At 34.9% G+C, this 18,895-nt stretch overlaps 1 protein-coding gene across 3 annotated transcripts in view; it reads right to left on the reverse strand.

Annotated features, from left to right (window-relative positions):
* Positions 1-774: 774 nt before the first annotated feature.
* oca2 (oculocutaneous albinism II) overlaps positions 775-18,895 on the reverse strand; it is a 129,521-nt gene continuing 111,400 nt past the window's right edge. For all 3 annotated transcript variants that reach the window (XM_031897023.1, XM_012957695.3, XM_012957696.3), the window contains exon 24: positions 775-1,527. In XM_031897023.1, coding sequence (XP_031752883.1) covers positions 1,440-1,527 — 88 coding nt within the window. In that variant the 3' untranslated portion in view covers positions 775-1,439. The remainder of the gene's footprint in view (positions 1,528-18,895) is intronic.

Consider the following 18,895-nt stretch of genomic DNA (forward strand, 5'->3'; position numbering starts at 1 on the left):
GACTTGATTATTTGATTTTCTATTTTATATTATAGTGCATAATCAATTGTGTTGTTATAAACTTGTGAATTTTTATATTATATTGATTATGTGATGGTTATGTGAATCATCATCTTTATTTCCATTGAGATTGTCCTTTGTTTAATTTTTAGCTTAAGGGCTTAGCGATCTGTTTGCTCATTCCTTTTGATGTTTTGCACTGATGTTAATTGTTTGTTAATCATGCTAATTGTTTCTGTATGCTATTTAAACTTCCTTTCTCAACATGTGAGTAAGCCTATGATTAAGTGCGCACGCGCACGAAACGCGTTAGGCGCTTGTATTTTAATGGACTAATAAAGATGAGATTTTAATCTTGAAGGTTCGGAGTGCTTGGAGCCTCGTTTTGTTTGTTTTTGTATCATTTATCTTACCCGTGTCATACTCACCATACATCATGAATTCATGAAAGTACCTGATGACAAAATGTAGTTTTTATATTTTTTCTCTAAAGCTTGCTTTCTCTAATATACCATTTAGCTAATTAACTAACATACTGTATTGCCGCAAAGATTCCTTTGTTTCTACTACTTACCATCCATAGTAACATCTTCTCTTTGTATTTTTTCTTTTAGCTTCAAAGCTATTTTATTTCTTAAATGTTTTTCCCCTCTCATTTTATTTATATAGAGACATGTGGTGGACAAAGTTTATGACACAATGGGTTGGGGTGGGAGAAGCAGTGCAGAACACAGAGAAAATCACATGGATAAAAAGACAGCACCATACATTTAATTCACTGTTACACCAATGTTGATGTTTATTTTTTTGTGTACATTCTAAAATATATATGTACAGTATTTTTTTTTATAGACCAGTTGTAGCAGTGTACAACTGTGAATTAGGTCAGTTGTGTATTGTGAAAATACACATTTACAAGGCATTAAGGAACAGATTCGATTGCTACATATTTCGTGAATATGTAGCAATCCCCTTTAACACTCACCAACACAAGTGGCATTCATTTTTATAAATGACCAGCAACTAAAAAAGGTTGGTGTTAGTGTTCCACTGCATTCAAACGCCAATTTTATGTCCTTCTGCGTATGTCGAGAACATAAGCAATCTCAAAGACTAATAACTGTTTGCAGTGGAAATAACAATAGAACATTTGCATAGGTCTTTTCTAATGACAAAAGGAGCAACAAATTGCATGGTACATAATGTTAGATTGTACTTGTTAAGATAAAAACTATTTGGGAGCCCATCACATTTGTTAGCTGATGTTCAATGATTATAGGATAGAGTACGACAGGTGGCTTGTGTAAACATAATTTCAGCTCTTTTTCTGTTATGTCCTATTGCATATTGAATTGAAGCTGCTTGTCGGTCTTAGGCATGAACAATAGTGTTTACATTCTTAACCATGGTTAATATACAATGTATTTATGAGCACTGAGTTAGGCATTCCACCCCAGTACAACATGAGCCACTAGAAGATAACACATTCCAATAGCTGTAGAGACGATCATCATTGGGAAACCGAGCCTACATGTAAAGAAAGAAATAAAGTTTAGTTAGCCAAAGACAGCATAACAATACAATTATTTTATTGTAGGAGCCACTAATGATAAATTGGAGGTGTTTCAGCTATCATAAGTTACAATTCCCAGACTCCCAGTAGAAGTGAAGTTCACAGTAGATGGAAGCAAGGATACAACTGACACATATTATAGCTAATTACAATATTAACTCACTAACCCATATGTTATAAAAGGCACTAAGTTTGCCCAGGTGCAGTTTTAAACAGATGACCAGTATATTCTACCTATAGGTATAGGTTACTACTCCTGGACAAACTTAGTGCCTTTTTTTACATCACCCCCTCAGATTTCAAATATTGACTTCCCCTCCAAAAAAAGGGAAAATATGATAACATTTCCACTCCTAAAGCTGTAAAGTAACCTTATTATTTATTTATTGAAAGAGAAGATATCAGTGATATTTTACTGACTATTTAATGTAGTATATATACTGCACTATAGCCACATGAGCAACAAATAAATGCTGTAAAATACCTGTATATTTTACAAAGTTCCTTTACAACAGCACAAACAGCAAGCATTTCCCCAACGTATTTGTTAGCAAAGAAAAATAAAATCATACACAGTTATCTTTGGTAGTAATGAAATGTAAAGAAATACGGTATACAAGCCACCAACTGAAATTCTAAACTCCATGTATTCTGATTAGATATAAAAATCTCACATATAGTTTAACAAGGAGTAATTAAAAGCAGTCACAATGCATAGCTTTAGCATAGCTGTAACAATTCATTCAGGTGAACCAACTCAATTATGTGTTATGGTTATGTCAGTATAAAATACTGGTTGCGAACAGCATGTGGTGTACTTGCATGATCTAACCATCATTAAGAGAGCATCCCTTGCAGTAGCAGAAGCCTCAGTATGTGCATGCACAGAATAAGGAAAGCCCTGGAGCTATAAGCCCAGACGCTGCATGACAAGGGATTAGAATGACCAGCAGCCAGATTACATTGGTTTAGGTTTAGAGATTGGCTGAATCAGGTACAACCGTGATTAGGCGAGAAGGAAAGATATAAAGCAGGAGAAATCTGGGACAGGGGCAGAGAAAGAGAGGGATATGATGTCAGGAAAAGAATCACTCTTCCTGGGAGTTTTCTTGTTTGTTATCATATTAATAATCTATTAATAACCGAATGAGGATGTATTCCTGAATGCACTGTTATATTGTGGTTTCTGTATCTTTATACAGTATAAATGTGAGAGTCAGCATTGTATTAATTTATGTTAATTCCAAATGCTTGATCTAAGAAACGTTTCTGATCGCCATTGGGGTCAGGAAGGAATTTTTTCCCTCTTGAGGCATAATTGGCACTGGCTTCCTCTGGATCAAAAACAGTGGATATATGATAATGTATTTTAAGTTTTCTTTGCCTTGGGATAGGCTGATAAGGTTCCTTTTATTTGTTAAAATGTGAATAAATGTTGTGGCAATTTATCCATCCCTGTTTAATAGCGTTTTATAAAGTTATGTAACAATGGGGGTTTAGTGGGATGGCTCAGTCCTTTACAGGACTGAACTGTAAAGTTTATGTCCACTTTTAATTTTAATTTTCTGCTCTATGCCATCTCTAGTGTGTTTAGTAAAACATATCAACTGGATCATCAAAACACACTTACAGAAACTGTATGTATAAAATGTCTATTTTAAACACAAAAGTCTTAAGAATTCCCATCACTTCCTGACATGTCTTATTTACTGCACTTTCTATTCAGTGCAGTTAGAGTTATATCAGGACAGTGATATTATACTAACTGACAGTTAGTATAATATCAGGACATTTATGATCACAGAATCTGGTTTGTAGGCACAGCACCTTTTAATCAGAATTTAAAGACCAATACTATTCAGGAAAGGGCACTGGACCTGGGAAGATAACAAGAGGTGACTCAGACTTAAGAGAAGGGGTTTAAGTAAGGTACATCCACTAGTAAATGTCAATAGTATAGTTCACTCTATATAAAATGAAAAGTTAGTGGCTCGATAATTCTATACCAATAGACTTTGCTGCCATGTATTTAGAGAGAATAATACTTTCTAAAATATATTTATATACCAAAGGATAAACACTGAGCCTTTAAAGTCTGAATAAAAACAATACTCAGCATGGTTTTTAGGTGTTAACTATCAAATAAAAATAAAATGCACTTTTAAATATCCCATAGGAATGAATAGGCTGCACTTTTTGACTGGAGTACAAATGTCAACAGAACTCTTGAAGGATCACTCTTGCCCCAACATAGCAAAGTCTAGCCTGTTTGCAGTCTGCAAATTATAACATTGGGTTGGGGATTGGCTTGTGTGCACTCTTAAGAATACAGCGGTTATTATAAATAATACATTTTATGAAAAGGCACAACGGTTGCACCATATCTAGAAGCCAATCAAATGTTTGCTTGCAATCAGGTGCCCGGGAAATGCCACCTGCTCCTTGGTTGAAGGTGGTCAATAAACCTGGTGCAAACAATTTGCCTTTTATCACATTGCCTCATACTGTACATGTCCACAGTGAAGTGGTGTGCTAAACGGAGTTTGACAAAAGTAAAATACCCACAGTATCTTAAGCTTTTGACTGGTCTTCTAGATGCTACTCTGGTGGGTCACAAGACTTGAAGCTCAGGACAGCATCATCATTTCTTCTTTCCACTATAGCTATTTGTTACACCTATTTGTTGAACACAATTTTATCCAAGAGAAAATGAATGTTCGCAAATTATCTCTGTTTCCCATGTGTTTTAAATTGCACCGAGCAGCAACTGATTTAAATTAGTTCTCAGTAAAGAATTATGTTTTGCATTATAATGATTAAAGAGAAAATCAAAAGGTGCATACAAATTAAACCGCTTTACGAAAGCGCAGTAAAAATGCCATCACAAGTCTCACTAATAATTAGCAGGTTGACACAGATTGTAAACTTTTTTCATATTGCTTTCCCCGAGTTAAGCAAGAAAAACGGTAAAATGGGAAGGACTAGAAGGACAATTCACTGCAGAATCTTTCCATTAAAATATGCAATCTAAAAATCACTCTATTTCTAGGTCTGCAGCCGTCTTTCTTATTTTTAAATAACCCATAGAAAATTACATGAAAGTACTTTTGAAATTTTTATTTAAATTTATTAAGATATGATGAATGAGATTCATTTAAAAAAAAGGCAACACCAACACAAAACACATGAACTAAATAATCTGAAATATGTGTTATCGTACTCTACCAAACTTGGGCCAGTGCAGAACAGCTATCGTCTGTTTATAAAGTCCCAGAATTTAACGGCTGCGTTATTCATACTTTCTTTTCCCTAGTGAAAGCACAAAGCTGCTCATATATCAGCTTGACAATGTTCCCTTTTCCTATACATAATACACTCTTGGTTATTTAACAAATTCTCTAGAGAAACCCAACGATGTTAATAAAAAAATCACGCATAACAAAATGAAGGAGCTTGTACAAACTAGCATGTGTAACTACATGTATTTAAATGTGTTTTAAGTTACTTTTTATGTATGAAAACACATATATGTGCTTATGTTTACTGTATATTGTATCAATAACATAGTTCAACTGCATCTACAATTACCAAAAAATACCAAAACACCCACATGATGTCATTTACTTCACCAAAGACTTAACGCAATGGGTGAAAGGTACAAAATATATCATATCCAGTTCAGAACAGTGATAAAGATCAGTTCACTTTATTTTACACAACACTTCATAAAAAACATGTAATGTATTGTAGGGACCCATAGGGTTAAGCTCCCTATGGTGTTATCCCCTTATCTAATCTTATCTGTGCTGTTATAGGGCAGAGCCCTCTACACTCAGATTACAGTTATTAGGCTACCCCCTATAGGTTTAGCCCAGGTTGACCACTCCCCTTGGCAGACTATATAGTGTCTTGCACAAGGAAGTGGCTTCCTCTTTTGGCTGCATGCTGTGTTCTGGGCAGAGCTTCAATTGAGCCTGGAACAGAACATAGGCCCAGAAGCCATTTGTACCCTAGGGGACCTCATACCCTAGTGATAAGTCGGGGACAGGGCCCGTGAATGAGAACAAGCCAGCACAGACAGTTTATTCATAGCACCCTCTAGGAGTGGTGAGCGTAGTCAGCTTATTTAGTAAGGGCAGTTAATAGCCCCAACCAGGAGTTGTAAAAGGGTTTAGCCTACCCCGGCTCTGTTGTCGTTCTTTAGGGACCGGTTTTATTAGACGCCAGGTACCAGTGTTAGGAGTTCTCCCCTGGACCACAGTCGGCCGGAACACTCCCTTCTGAAAGGTCTTCACCTCGGGTATCAGCTAATCCTCTGTGCATCCTCCAAGTGGGGTATTCTGTTCCTTGTGTGTCACATCTGCTATATCCATTGTGACCAATTCCTATACTGCTGTGACTGTGAGTATGTACCCTGCTGCACTATCCAGTTGCTTTGTACAATAAACCAGTTATTATTTCATCATAAGAATCCTCTGGCGTCCATCTTTTACTAATTGCATCACACACCTCAGCTAGTTGTAGTTCAACTACACCCTCGCTCCATCCTAATTCTCCCATTTAGCGGAGGCTCACTCCTTTGCATTAAGTGTCGCATGTAACCCATGCTCTCCATTATACTACAAGCCTGGATTTGTCCTTAAATAGGCCAAATAGGTGTTACAGTATATTGTATGAAACAGAGACAGGTGAAGCAGTGTTATAGGCACCACTGATTTTCCCCAGTGTGTCTCATTGCTGACCTCACTAGGCAACAATATCAATAACAATAGGCAACCAGTACAAACAACAAAGGCCAATAGACCACAAAGACCAATGCAGGGAATGGCATGATTTTAGGGGCATCTTGCCACCCAGCCACATATTCACTCAATTTTACATTCATTTCTACCAATACCAATGTCAAGTTACACCTGTTTAAAGAAAAACAGCTTAGTGTCTTTTAAACTTTATTGGGACTAAAAGGGTATGTTCACCTCCAGACAACAGTCTGAATTTTAACAGCCCCTGTCAGAAAAACATTTATTTAAACATTGTTATTTAAATAATAAAGATAGATTACAAAAATGTTTTATTCCAAGAGGGGCTCTTCAAATTGAGACTATTGCGTGAATGTTAATATCCCTTTTAAGCCCTGGTTGGTACAAATCATTCTTGCTTCATAGGCTCATTCATAGAGTGTCAGACTAAGCAGGTCAGAATACCCATGAAATGTAAGTCAGAAATATTTAAGGACACAATACTCTGTACATGAAGTGTATGTTTTCTTACAAAATGAAATGAGTTTTGCACCTATCTGTGCGACACTTATTAAATGCAATTGCTTGTCACAGAGACTTTCTACTATTTATTATAAGTTAATCACTGCCCAAAATAGAAAGCCCTTTGTTTTACGCAACTGTTATATTTACTATACAAGGTTCATAGGAGATGGAGAAACAATTTGCATGAAAATGAAACTAAAATAGATTCTACCACCTTCTATAAAAATAGCATAGATTTAGGATGTTGTAAGTAGACATGGCTATTATTTTAACAGAATAAGTACATTTGAAAGCCATTATTATGCACAACTGAAGTGCCTAGATATTTAAAGAGGCAGACATGAAAGTAATATAATACATGAGCCATTAATAACCTGTAAAACATGTTCTTAAACGGTGTTTAGAGATGTCATTAGTTAAAACCGGGGCATAATTATGCCAATTCCGTCATGGGTATTCTTGAAATGAGTATTATAAGTATGTATCCCTACTCTGAAATCTGAGACTCTTAGAAACGACCTTGGAGCTCCATGACCTGTAAAATGCTCATACTTTTATAGGATCTTGGGATTATCCTTATATTTACAGCAAGTGCCCTAATATACTAGTCCTTTCAATATTGGGTGAACAGAGAATCTTACAAACAATTTCATCGAGACATACTAAAGCTGGCCATACACACGCCGATAATATCGTACAAAACCTTGATTCGTATGATATTCGGTGCGTGTATGGCAACTCGGCAATGGCGACTCGCCAATCGGGCGGGTTAAAAGATTTTGATCTCATGCCATTGAAGGCTCCTGAGCAAAATCTGCCTTCAGGGCTGAATCGGCAGAAGGAGGTAGAAATCCTATTGTTTCTACTTCCATATCTGACGATTCAGCCCTGAATGCCAGTGGAGGGTTGGAACAATCTTTTGTGCGACTTGTGTGGCCAGCTTAAGATTCACTCAGACCCCTAGTTTTTAAGAAATTCTACAGCTCTGGATGATACAGATTTACACAATGGAATCTGTTATGTAAGTCTAGGGACAGTCTGAGTAAATGTCCAGTGGTTCTCAGTAGTGATGCTCTAATCTGTCCCACTTTGCTTAGCTGAAAAATTCTTAAAATTTCTAAAAAAAAAAAAATTGTAAAATGGCGAAAAATTCATTTATGATTATAATGATTAAAGTCAATGGGGGTTTTGGACTCTGCGAATGTTTGGTCACAGCTAATTTTTGGTTTCGCTACTGGTGAAATATGGAATTTTGCTGTGAATTCATGTCTGGTGAAAAAATTTGCTCATCACTAGTTCTCAGAACTAGATTTACCATAATGTAGTTTTGGTCAGCTATGATTTGCTTTACTATTTCAATAATGTATTCAAGTTAATAAATGAAGGCCACTAATGGTCATAATCATAGAACCTATGTTTTTTTCCTACTTTTTGTACAATGTGATACCCCCAGCAAATGGGACATCTCTCATTCCAGTTTAAGAAGATCAGCTTCTGCCTCATACTAGCTGTAATCAACATCCACAACAGTAAGCTGTAACTATTTCCTAACAGTGGGAGATTTCGAGATATGTACTGTATGTGCCTAACTTCATCAATGCAGCTAAGCATAGCAAACAATGAATTAGTTTTGACAAGTCTACAAGCTAAAAACTAAAACAAAGACCTGACTGTAACGTGTATATTATTACTATCATGTGTTGGATTATCATTGTTAAAGTTGCAATTTCCAAAACCAACATTTAAAGCTGAGGTTTTACTTCAATAGATATTGGATAGCTGCACACAAATAAGAAAACACTGCAACTTATCAAATGTCCAAGTCATAACTTGCTTGCATTATAAATTATTATTATTAAATATTTATGAAATTAATAGATTCAGTTTAAAAATCAGCTAAGCTGAGCACTCAGTTTGTACACTTACTTTTAACTGCAAAAGAAAGATATAAAAAAAAAAGGACAGGGACTTGTCACATACTTTACAACATAAATATTTAAACACAAGAACAAGCAAAATGGGAAATCCAGCAATTAAAACACCTTGCCTGCAGAAAGCAAAGGAATTTGTGTCACAAGACACTGAAGAATAAGCAGCTTGATCATTGCATTTCAGCCTGAGCTCTTAATCTGCCCACTTAACGCCATGGTGGCTTCAAATTAGCATTGTTTAGAGTACCTAGTGAATAATATTTATGGCTCATTATCAAAACATTGCACAGCAGGTATGATGCAAATATTTAGGTTATGTTGAACAATCATACCATATCTTGCTAAGTTTTGAAACACATTTGACCATCGCTGCACTGTGCACATCTTAATGCTCAAAACATCTGTAGACAAACCCCCAATCTTTCTTTGTACAATTTATTGTAGGGTATTATTGTGTATATGCATAATATACATTTGTAAATAACAGTATAAAAATATATTTGAGTAAGTACGGAACACAAAGAACATTGAAAGTAGATATTCTACACAGGCCTGGCTCTTTGTTTTTTTCCCAAACAGGCTTTTGTAATAAATAAAAACTTTGGCTCCTAAAAGCTGCAGTTGCTTAAGCTTAATTTTTTTTTTCTTCGTTACAAAAGAGCATTCTGGAAAAATGACAAAAATAGCTGAGCTTTTTCCAACTGAAACACCGCATGAGTTAGCACGAAATAATCTAAGCCCTATATTTTATTGAAAACAGTACAAAGACAACAATTCAAATGTTGATACTGAGAAAATTTTTAATTAATATAGTCAAATTCTCTGACTACATTTCGATATTATGTAGTGTAGATTATGAAATCCCACATCCACCCCAATTTACATTGAGGAATGTTCTTAAATAGTTGCAATATTTGCCTGCTCAATGACATGGAGATTCTGTGTGCCGGAAAGGTACATGCCCAGTGCGCCGCCCCCAGCGTTGCACCCTAGACATGAGCCACTTCTGCCTAGCCCCGTTCCAGCTCTCATGTATATATACACATACACTGTATATATAAATATACATGGTATGTCACCTCTGGTATTTTAGTCAATCATTTGTGTCAAATGTCAGGATGAGTGTGTGAATAATGAAGATCTTGAAATATGTCATTCATTCCATTTCATTTGTTTAAAAGCAGAGAACAGAACATTTTATTCTTCTCCAGCAAATATGTCATCCTACCCTTATTCACACAGTACAGATCATCTTGTGATAACTGTGGTTTTACTTTTGGCAGGGGAGCTTTTCCTAATCCAATGTTTTTTAACATACTTAAATGCAATATAAGAAAATTATTTTGGAGATGAAAAAAAAGGACCAAAACATTGCCTTCATGTAGAAGATCTTAATTAAATCCAATATTCTAATCACACAAATATAGCCTTGTCTTTGAAAAAAAAAAAGGCAGTAGGCAATAATTTGGCAACTCTCTACATTACAGAATTAAAAAATGAATGCCACCTGAAGCCAAAATACAGATTATAGCCTTTCCACCCAACCCTGGCCCTTCTGATCTATTTAAGATTACTATTGATGGCAGGCTCATTAACCCTGTGGATTCTGCACACTGCCTATGATGGTTCCCTATGCTTCTCAAATCATATTAGTTCTATTGACAAAACCGGATGATACTGCCAAGATAGATCCCTTTCTTTCTCAAGCAACTGCTAAAAAAATTATTGATGCATTTAGCCTATTCTGCTCAGACTATTGCAACCTTCTACTGACCACTCTCTCAGTTTGCTGCCTCTCTCTCCCCTGCAATATTAAACTCTGATACTAAAATCCTTCCGCTCTTTTCTAAAATTGAACCTGTTTATACCCTGTTAAAATATTTTGTGGCAGTTTATTAAGCAATGGATAGCTCACCAAATTCTTTTGCCAGACCTTTCACTCGCCTGCTTCTCACTTGTGTCCCTGTATGTTCTGAGCTGTTGCATCCAATCCTCTCAGGCATTTAATATCTGTATATTTTTGTTTATATGCAATGTTAGCCCTCCTTTTTAAACTTTTCTGTATTTTAAAATGTACATTAATGCACATATTTGTAGTGCTATATATAAGTTATAAGTTATGCAATAGGCTAGTCCCTCATGCCTACATGCATTATAAAGAAATATAAATTATACCCCAAGGTGCATTTGTGAGAACCTATAATAATTTTTAAAATTAAAAAAACACTAAAATAAATCACCCAATCAGTTATCATATCAGCCATTAAGCATACGTTAGCACCAAAATATTGGCATATGTTTAACTAAAATCCTATTTTTCTGTGTAACCCACATAAGATAGAAGGAAAGGATTGTGTATATGTGTTGGTCCTACAGTACACTGTGCATTAATTACAGAGTAATCCAGATAAAGACCTAAGGAGATCTTTTATCTCCTAAGACAGTTCTGTTCAGACATGAGGATATTTTTTATTAGTTGCTAAGCCTTGTGGTCCTACAGAGGATCTCTATATACAGAAACTTCTAGCAGATTTATTAAAGTTCAGACTGAAGAATACAGAAGGAATCAAAGTAATTGAAAAAGTATCACACGTTTTTGATGATTAGAAAATGTTTTCATTGGTTTGCCCTTTTGGCTTTTGTGCCAGCTCATCAGAATCAATTTAGCTGCTTTGTGCCATCTTCCTAGTACCCATGTGAAATCAATTTTGCTTGTGCCAGCCCGGTTCTATTGGACATTATCTCTTCCCCTAGTTCCTTGTGCAGGTCTTTCCACTGGTGCCATCATGAACCTGCAGCTGCTACTTGTTCTTCAATGCCATCCTGACTGATTACCCCATTCTGAATCTTGGGCCATCTCTTTATGAATCTCCCTCAGTTCGATCCACTAACATTAGGAGTGGGTGGACCAGTGATTTTATGTTATTTCAGTATATGGTACATCTTCCCTTCCTTTTGCTCCCCTCCTTGGGATCATAAAAGAAAATCTAACAGGAAGGCATTCAGGCAATATTTGTAGCCCTTACAGATGCAGGCAACATTGTCTGCGTGGTAGCAGACGATCCCTCACACCTTTCCACACCAGAAAGGACCTTCTCACATAGCAAGAAAAACATTCATATCCTGGTATGAGTCAGGTAGCAGGGATCCTTTAGGGTTTCCAGGAAACAAGTATTCTGTTATTCCTCAAAAATGGACTTAAGAAAGTTTTGGCACACCAACAGAACAAGGTTACAGGCCACAGTTTTCTAAAAGCCTCAGTATTACTGGAAACCCACCCATAGGGGACTAGTCCTACCCTCAATGCTAAATTTGTTTTGTCACTGACTTTCGAAGTAGCTGTACAGGGCGGTCTTCTCTTTCCTTAGTCCTGAAACTGTGACTGTGGAATCTGGGCAGGGGATAAATCTCTAAGCAAGAGTAGGAATCACATTATCGTTTTAGTGTCCATTCACCAATTGGTGGATCTTCATCACCATGGTGTCTGTGTCCCACAGTGTAGGAAAAGACAAAAGGATTTAAGAGCAAGTACAAAAATCCCTTTATATGTGCCTAATACATTATATATTGATCATGTAAATCATTTCAAGTTTCTATATAGCAGATTCAGTACTTCATTCACAGCCAATTTTTTTTTCATACAAAGAATTACAATTTACCTTGTGTAGCAGTTGAATTAATGTAATCAAATTATGTAAATCATCACTCTTAGCCTGGTACAATGTAGACAAAAATCTACAATACAAATTTGTTTTTAACAAGCATTTGGCATTTGCAGATGCATTGGTTAACATCCTCAGCTGTATGTACACAGAATGTGTTAATTGCACTAATTGTATATTATTTCTAAACCGCAAACTGACACCAGGCAGAAAAAAAAATCACTCAGCATCAAGGTTAGTACCAATAATTAAAATTAGGCAGCCAAGAGAAAATATTGGATGGCTTGCTATGTAAGTATTCTTTAGAATTAGGGAACGATGAATGTGCTCAATAAGCCAGTGTAATGAACCATGAGCATTTCTGTAGTCATGCATTAAGTATTTGAATATTCATATACTGGCCAGTCAGTACTGGAAATACACACTAGCTTTCTTTTTGTTACATACCTCTTGCCTTGTTTGTGAAAATGTATCAGCACTGGTTGGTACTGACACTGATATACTGTATAATTTCTGTTAATCTTTCTGCTGCATGTCTTTGCACATATCCCAGAAAATGTAAGGTTATTTGATACTCAGTTAGCCAATTAAAGGTAAGTAAAAATGCAAGCTTTCGAGATAACTGAATTACATCTCTTCTTCAGGCTTAAAGATGTTAACTACACAGATGTAACATCTTTAAGCCTGAAGAAGAGATGTAATAATATCATCTCGAAAGCTTGCAATTTTTACTTACTTAGCCAATAAAAGGTATTACCAAACCTTACATTTTCTGCAATTTTCAATGGCTTACATGGTACAACACCTTACTATCACATAACATAACAGACTAATAATTTGATTATGCTTATGGAGTTGTGTTTAAAACTGTATAGCAATACTTGTATATAAGAAATTATAAAAGTCTTGCTTTTTGTACAAAATTTAACATTAAGAAGTCCAAATTTACCTTGAATGTTTTAGTCAGACACTTAAGGCCTATATTTATGCACAAAGAGGAGTCCAAACATCTTTCATAATGGTGATAAGTTTTGCAGATAGAACAAATCAATTTATTCCCAATTACAAAAAAAATGCATCAAGAAAAACGCAAAGAAGAATGTACCTGGAGTATTTTCTGAGACCTCGAATAGTCGGGATTTTTAAAGAAAAAAAGAGAAAACTTGCCATAAAATACTCACAAGTAAAAGCTGGCAAGTTTCTATAGTAATTAATGGGAATTGTCTCAAGCAAATTTATGTATTAATTAATTTATTATTAACTTTTCTTCTGCAACCTGAACTCATACTTTAAATAAGCTAGTGCTCAAGGGAAAAATAAAAAAATCACCCTCTAATTAGTTGGGATATAAAATTGTTACAATTATCAATCTTAGAACTTACAAGGGGCATCAAACTCATTTTAATTTTTCATTCTTTTGCACTAAAAGCATCTACCTCACCCAATAGCAAAGGCATGGAATGTACAGTATACAAAGAGTCTGTTGCATAACTGCATATATGACCCTCAACTGGCAACCTGTGATCTCAATTTGTGAACACATTTTCAGGCCATAGCCCTTCTTCAGGCAAAAATGAATGAATTGTTGCAAACAATGCCACCTACTGTTTTTTTTTTTCCTGTGGATCATCAACCCATGATTCTGGGGAGCAACTGTGTCTAATATACTGTAGGTGCCAAGTAAAGTATTGTGTTAAAAGCTTACCAGTAGTGATGATTGAATATGTCCCATTTTGCTTCACTGAAAAATTTGTGAATTTTTAAAAAGATTTGCAAAATGCCAAAAAATGACACGTTGGCGCACAGGTCAAAAAAATTACGCATGCCAATAATAATTGTTAAAAAAATGTTTTTGATGCACACGTCATTTTTTCTTGATGTACGTGCATTTTTCCGCAGCTCCGCAGCAATTCGCTAAAAAATCCACCAATGGTGAGGCGCAAAAATTTGCCGTAAATCCATGCCTTTGCTCATCACTACTTACCAGTTTTTATGTCTAATTACACAAACAGAATATTGCTTAGTTACCTAGAAAAACAATCATTCTAAGCATATAGAGAGCATATGCTCTAACATGAACCATGTTTATGGTCTAAAATAATAATTTATTCTAATGGTAATCATTGTCCCCTAACCCATTTAGTTATAAAGCATACATTTGTAGGAATATTTATCATGCGATGAAAGTGATAAAAAATAAAAATCAAACAAATATTCACTATATCTTTTAGGACACAGACAATTCACTTGAATACACTTTTGGAGTACTTTTTAGACAGTGTAGTACTGTGTTTTCACCCTCAGTACTAAATCATATATGACTACAGTACCCAGTAGTCGTGACTACTTAAATATCAAAGTAAATACCTGGTAAAAAATTGAATGTTAATGAACCTGTGATGAACCATAATGAATGAATGAATGACACCGAGTCTAGAGCAGCTGGAAAAGTTAGCATAGATTATATGTTTGGCATTTAATGCTCTCTGTGTGGTTTATGTTTTGTCTTGACAAAACAATGCTGTTATCAATTATTGCCTTTTAAATCATGCCTTTTTCAAGCTGTATTTTTATAATCCTTAGTTCTATGGTCAACTTTTTTATTTTTGTATTTTATGATTGATACATTCTTTTAGATTCTTAATTATACATCAAAGAAAAGACATATTTGAGTCTGTGGACATTTGTTCCAAGATACCTCTGGTTTCTCTTTCCAAAATGATCACACATATAGATAAACAAATAGAAGCCTTATATAAAACAGTAATACATTCCACTGTATAATGCTCAACCTGACATACAGTATAAATGAAATCATTAGATAAAAAAAGAGCAGTAGGCTGTGCCATTAATACTTCACACAAGTGGGATTGACAGGGAAAACTAAAAGCTTTGCTTGCATGCTTTATTGGTCACTGTTTACAAAAAGGGATAAATTGAATGTCCTACTGAGAACAATTTTGTTAAAAGTATGTGCTAGAAATTCAAGAACTGAAACCATCTGTGTTCTACGATATCTCGGAAATGTACATTTCAAAAGGCTTAAGTTAATTCACCTTGAATTATGTATAAACCATGCTAAAGAGATTTAAATTATATCTTACAGAGAACATTTCTGTGAACATTACATTTCTTTCAGTATCAATCAAAACTTATGGCATATTGTAACTCAAATGATGCCCAGCTGAGTCTGCCATCCCCTGCTGACACTGCCACTGGTTTGTTATTTTGTTCTGTTTGCATTCATTTCGAATAAAAGAAAGCTTCTGAATATCACATTGAGTCAATGTTCATATTATTTTGTCATATGACACAAAATTATATCTGAATAATAAATTTGATTGTGAATTAATAGCACAACAGCTTTGACATTAACCACTGCTGAATTACCAAGAGTTTTTTTGTTAAAATATTTAATCACATTTTGTAATATTGTGGACTTTACTTGGTTCAGAGTAGAAATATACATTGAGATGCATATATTTAAAGTTCTGTTAAAAAAAGGGGGGGCATTTATCAACATTCGGATTCTTCGTGGTTTTATTGTTTTTTGAAACCACGACTAAACTCATTTCCACAAATGTTAGTTATTTATAAAAAGATCTGAAAAAAATGCAAAAACTGTGACTTTTTCATTTTCTCACACACAAACCACAACTTTTTTGTACTGTATTACAAAAGCCAGCTTTAAAAAAAAAAAACACACAAAAACCTCTAAAACCACAAAGCCAAGAATTATCTTTCAGTTGTAAATGGGACATCTGTTATTGACTTCTACATGATCTCAACAAGTTTTCGCTGGTGTATTTGTGCATTTGGATTTGTTATGGTTTTTATACTAAATTGTGACAAAATCGGCTTTTCCACGGCAAAATCGGATCTTGCCAAAAATCAGTGCTTAGCAAATACCCCCAATATTGTTGCTTTGTCGCCATCTTGACATGGGGCAAATTTATAAAAAAATTTCAACAGTCCCAATTTTACTGTCATTTTTAAATTAATTAAAAAAAATCTCAATTGGTTACTTTTGATCGAGTTTTGTAATGTCAACAAAATGTCATGGTGGAAAAAATGTAACTGAAAAAAATTGTATTCCATTAAAAAAAAAAAACTGAGAATCTGAATGCTGGAAATACACTTACCATTTACTTATGTGGCATATCAATGTGGTTAAGGTTGCAAGACTTTTATTTATTAGTTTTTATAATTGTGATATGCTCATGCATAAGGATAAATCTCAGATAAAACAAATTTGACCTGTGGCCTCAGATAATAAATTTGACCTGTGAATGTTAGACAAAGCCTGCATTGTCTGTTTATATGTAATTATATCATTTAAATTAGACATGGAACTTCCTTACGCGAAACTTCGCACCTTTTAAGTTTTAACACTACGAAAAAGGCGCAACTTTTCGCGTAAGTTTTAACGCTACGGAAAAATCGCAAGATTTTACGCAACTTTCGTAAAGGCTACGAAAAACTCGCGTTTTTACGCAAAAATCGTATTGGTAACGAAAAATTCGTAAAGACGCCGAAAAAATCTCAAAACATACGAAAAAGTCGCAAAATGTTCGTTTTCAAGTCGGAACTTTTCCAATTCGGGTCGGATTCGTGGGTTAGTAAATCAGCCCCTATGAAATGCAATTTATGTTTTTCTTTGAAACTTTCTCCCTAATAAATGTATATATAATTATAATCATAAGTGTGAAATAAAGCTGGTGCAAGAATACATAGAACATTTTTAACCTGTTTACATTTGCAATCCACTGTTCAGCTACATAGACACTAATGGCTGACATAAAATACCAGAATCTGATTCATTATCTGTTACCCATTTCCATCTACCTTTTACAGAATTCCTCAGACATCCTTAGTGAATAACAGCTACACGGAACACCTACAGCAAGCCAGTATTTAATTAGCTGCCTGCCTAAATGAAAAGAAAGCTATTTGGCAAACTAAAGCATTAAAATGATTTCTGCTTATAAAAACAGTGCAAAAACTTTTTTTTCTTCATTTTATGTTGAAGATGAAATTGACTGTAATAAGAATCAGTTTTCATTCCACAAACTAATTTACTGAGGGTCATTTTTTAACATCTAAACATTCACTTGTCTAAATTGCGCAATTAAATTATAAAAAGATTCCTATCTCACAAACCCTGGCAATGCCATACCTCATCATGCAGTCCTCTACCTACAGTCTTATTACAAAGCCTACAAAGATTCATTTTTATTATTGAAAAAAAAAATTACATGTAGGACAAAAGATATGTCTGAATGTGGGCACATAAAAATAGCAAAACTAAACCCCTGAGCTTGCATTAATATTTGTAATTGCCAGAGACACGTGCAACAGAAAATATCAAGGCAATTCACAAATGAACAATGCAAACCCACAACAATATGCTTTACATAACACTGACATGGACAAATGTCATTTTTATAACATGTGGCCTCTAGATAACCACCTTGCGGATTACAGAATGCTGTTCTCTGCGCATAAATGTGAATGCATGGGAGGGGGGCATCAAGTTCCATGCTTAATTTTAATTATATAATTACATACATACAGACAATACAGGCTTTTTTAAACCACAATACCAGAATGGAAAAATGTCCCAAATGTACCTTGTTCATACACAAGCATTGCAAAAAAACTACCCTAGCAGACCACAATGTAATTAGACATTATACTCAAATGTGTAACTGAAGTGTCGTTAGTAGAATAAGTGCAGCTTATAAGATACCAATATCAGCCATGCCTGCATGAAAATATTACTGAACTGTCCAAATATACCTTATTCAAGACTGCACTGAGAGCTTCTGCATCTCCTATATTATTCATGTGTTTTTTCTTCTCTTAAATGTCAGCACTAAAAACAATACTGCAGTCATATACTTTGAAAGTTCAACTGCAGACCATTGCCCAGCACTCTGCTATACAAAAAAACAATTAAAAAAAAACAATGCCCTAGAATGAAAAACAAAAAGTGAAAAGATTGGTGCCATTAAGAATGCCAAGGATAAGAGTCCACTGGCTAGAACTCAATAGTAGACAATAGTTATCTTGCAAAACAGATTTACTAGCTGCATGTGTGTTTACAATGATCACAGTATTGTTCCTACATCTGTTGTATAACCATGTTTCCTCTATAACAAGCTGGTCCTTTGTGGCCTGACAATCATTTGCAATGACTGCAATGACAAATTTCAGGGTACTGCTTTATTAAGAACTTGCTTTATGTTAAAAACCCTGAATATGATTGCTTGGGTGAGGTACAGAAACTACTTCTTAAAAATGATCCAGAAATCATTTGATGTCACTTTATAAATGAACAATCCTCTGTACTACTATTACTACAACACCAAACTCAGCTAATGAGAACTGGTAATTATCCTTTATTTATTTAGGGCCAGAGGTTGCTTGTCCACTTGTCCCTGATACTGACTCTAGATAATGTAT

The sequence above is a fragment of the Xenopus tropicalis genome, chromosome 2 (genome assembly GCF_000004195.4).
Source record: "Xenopus tropicalis strain Nigerian chromosome 2, UCB_Xtro_10.0, whole genome shotgun sequence".
In the NCBI taxonomy this organism is placed as follows: domain Eukaryota; kingdom Metazoa; phylum Chordata; class Amphibia; order Anura; family Pipidae; genus Xenopus; species Xenopus tropicalis.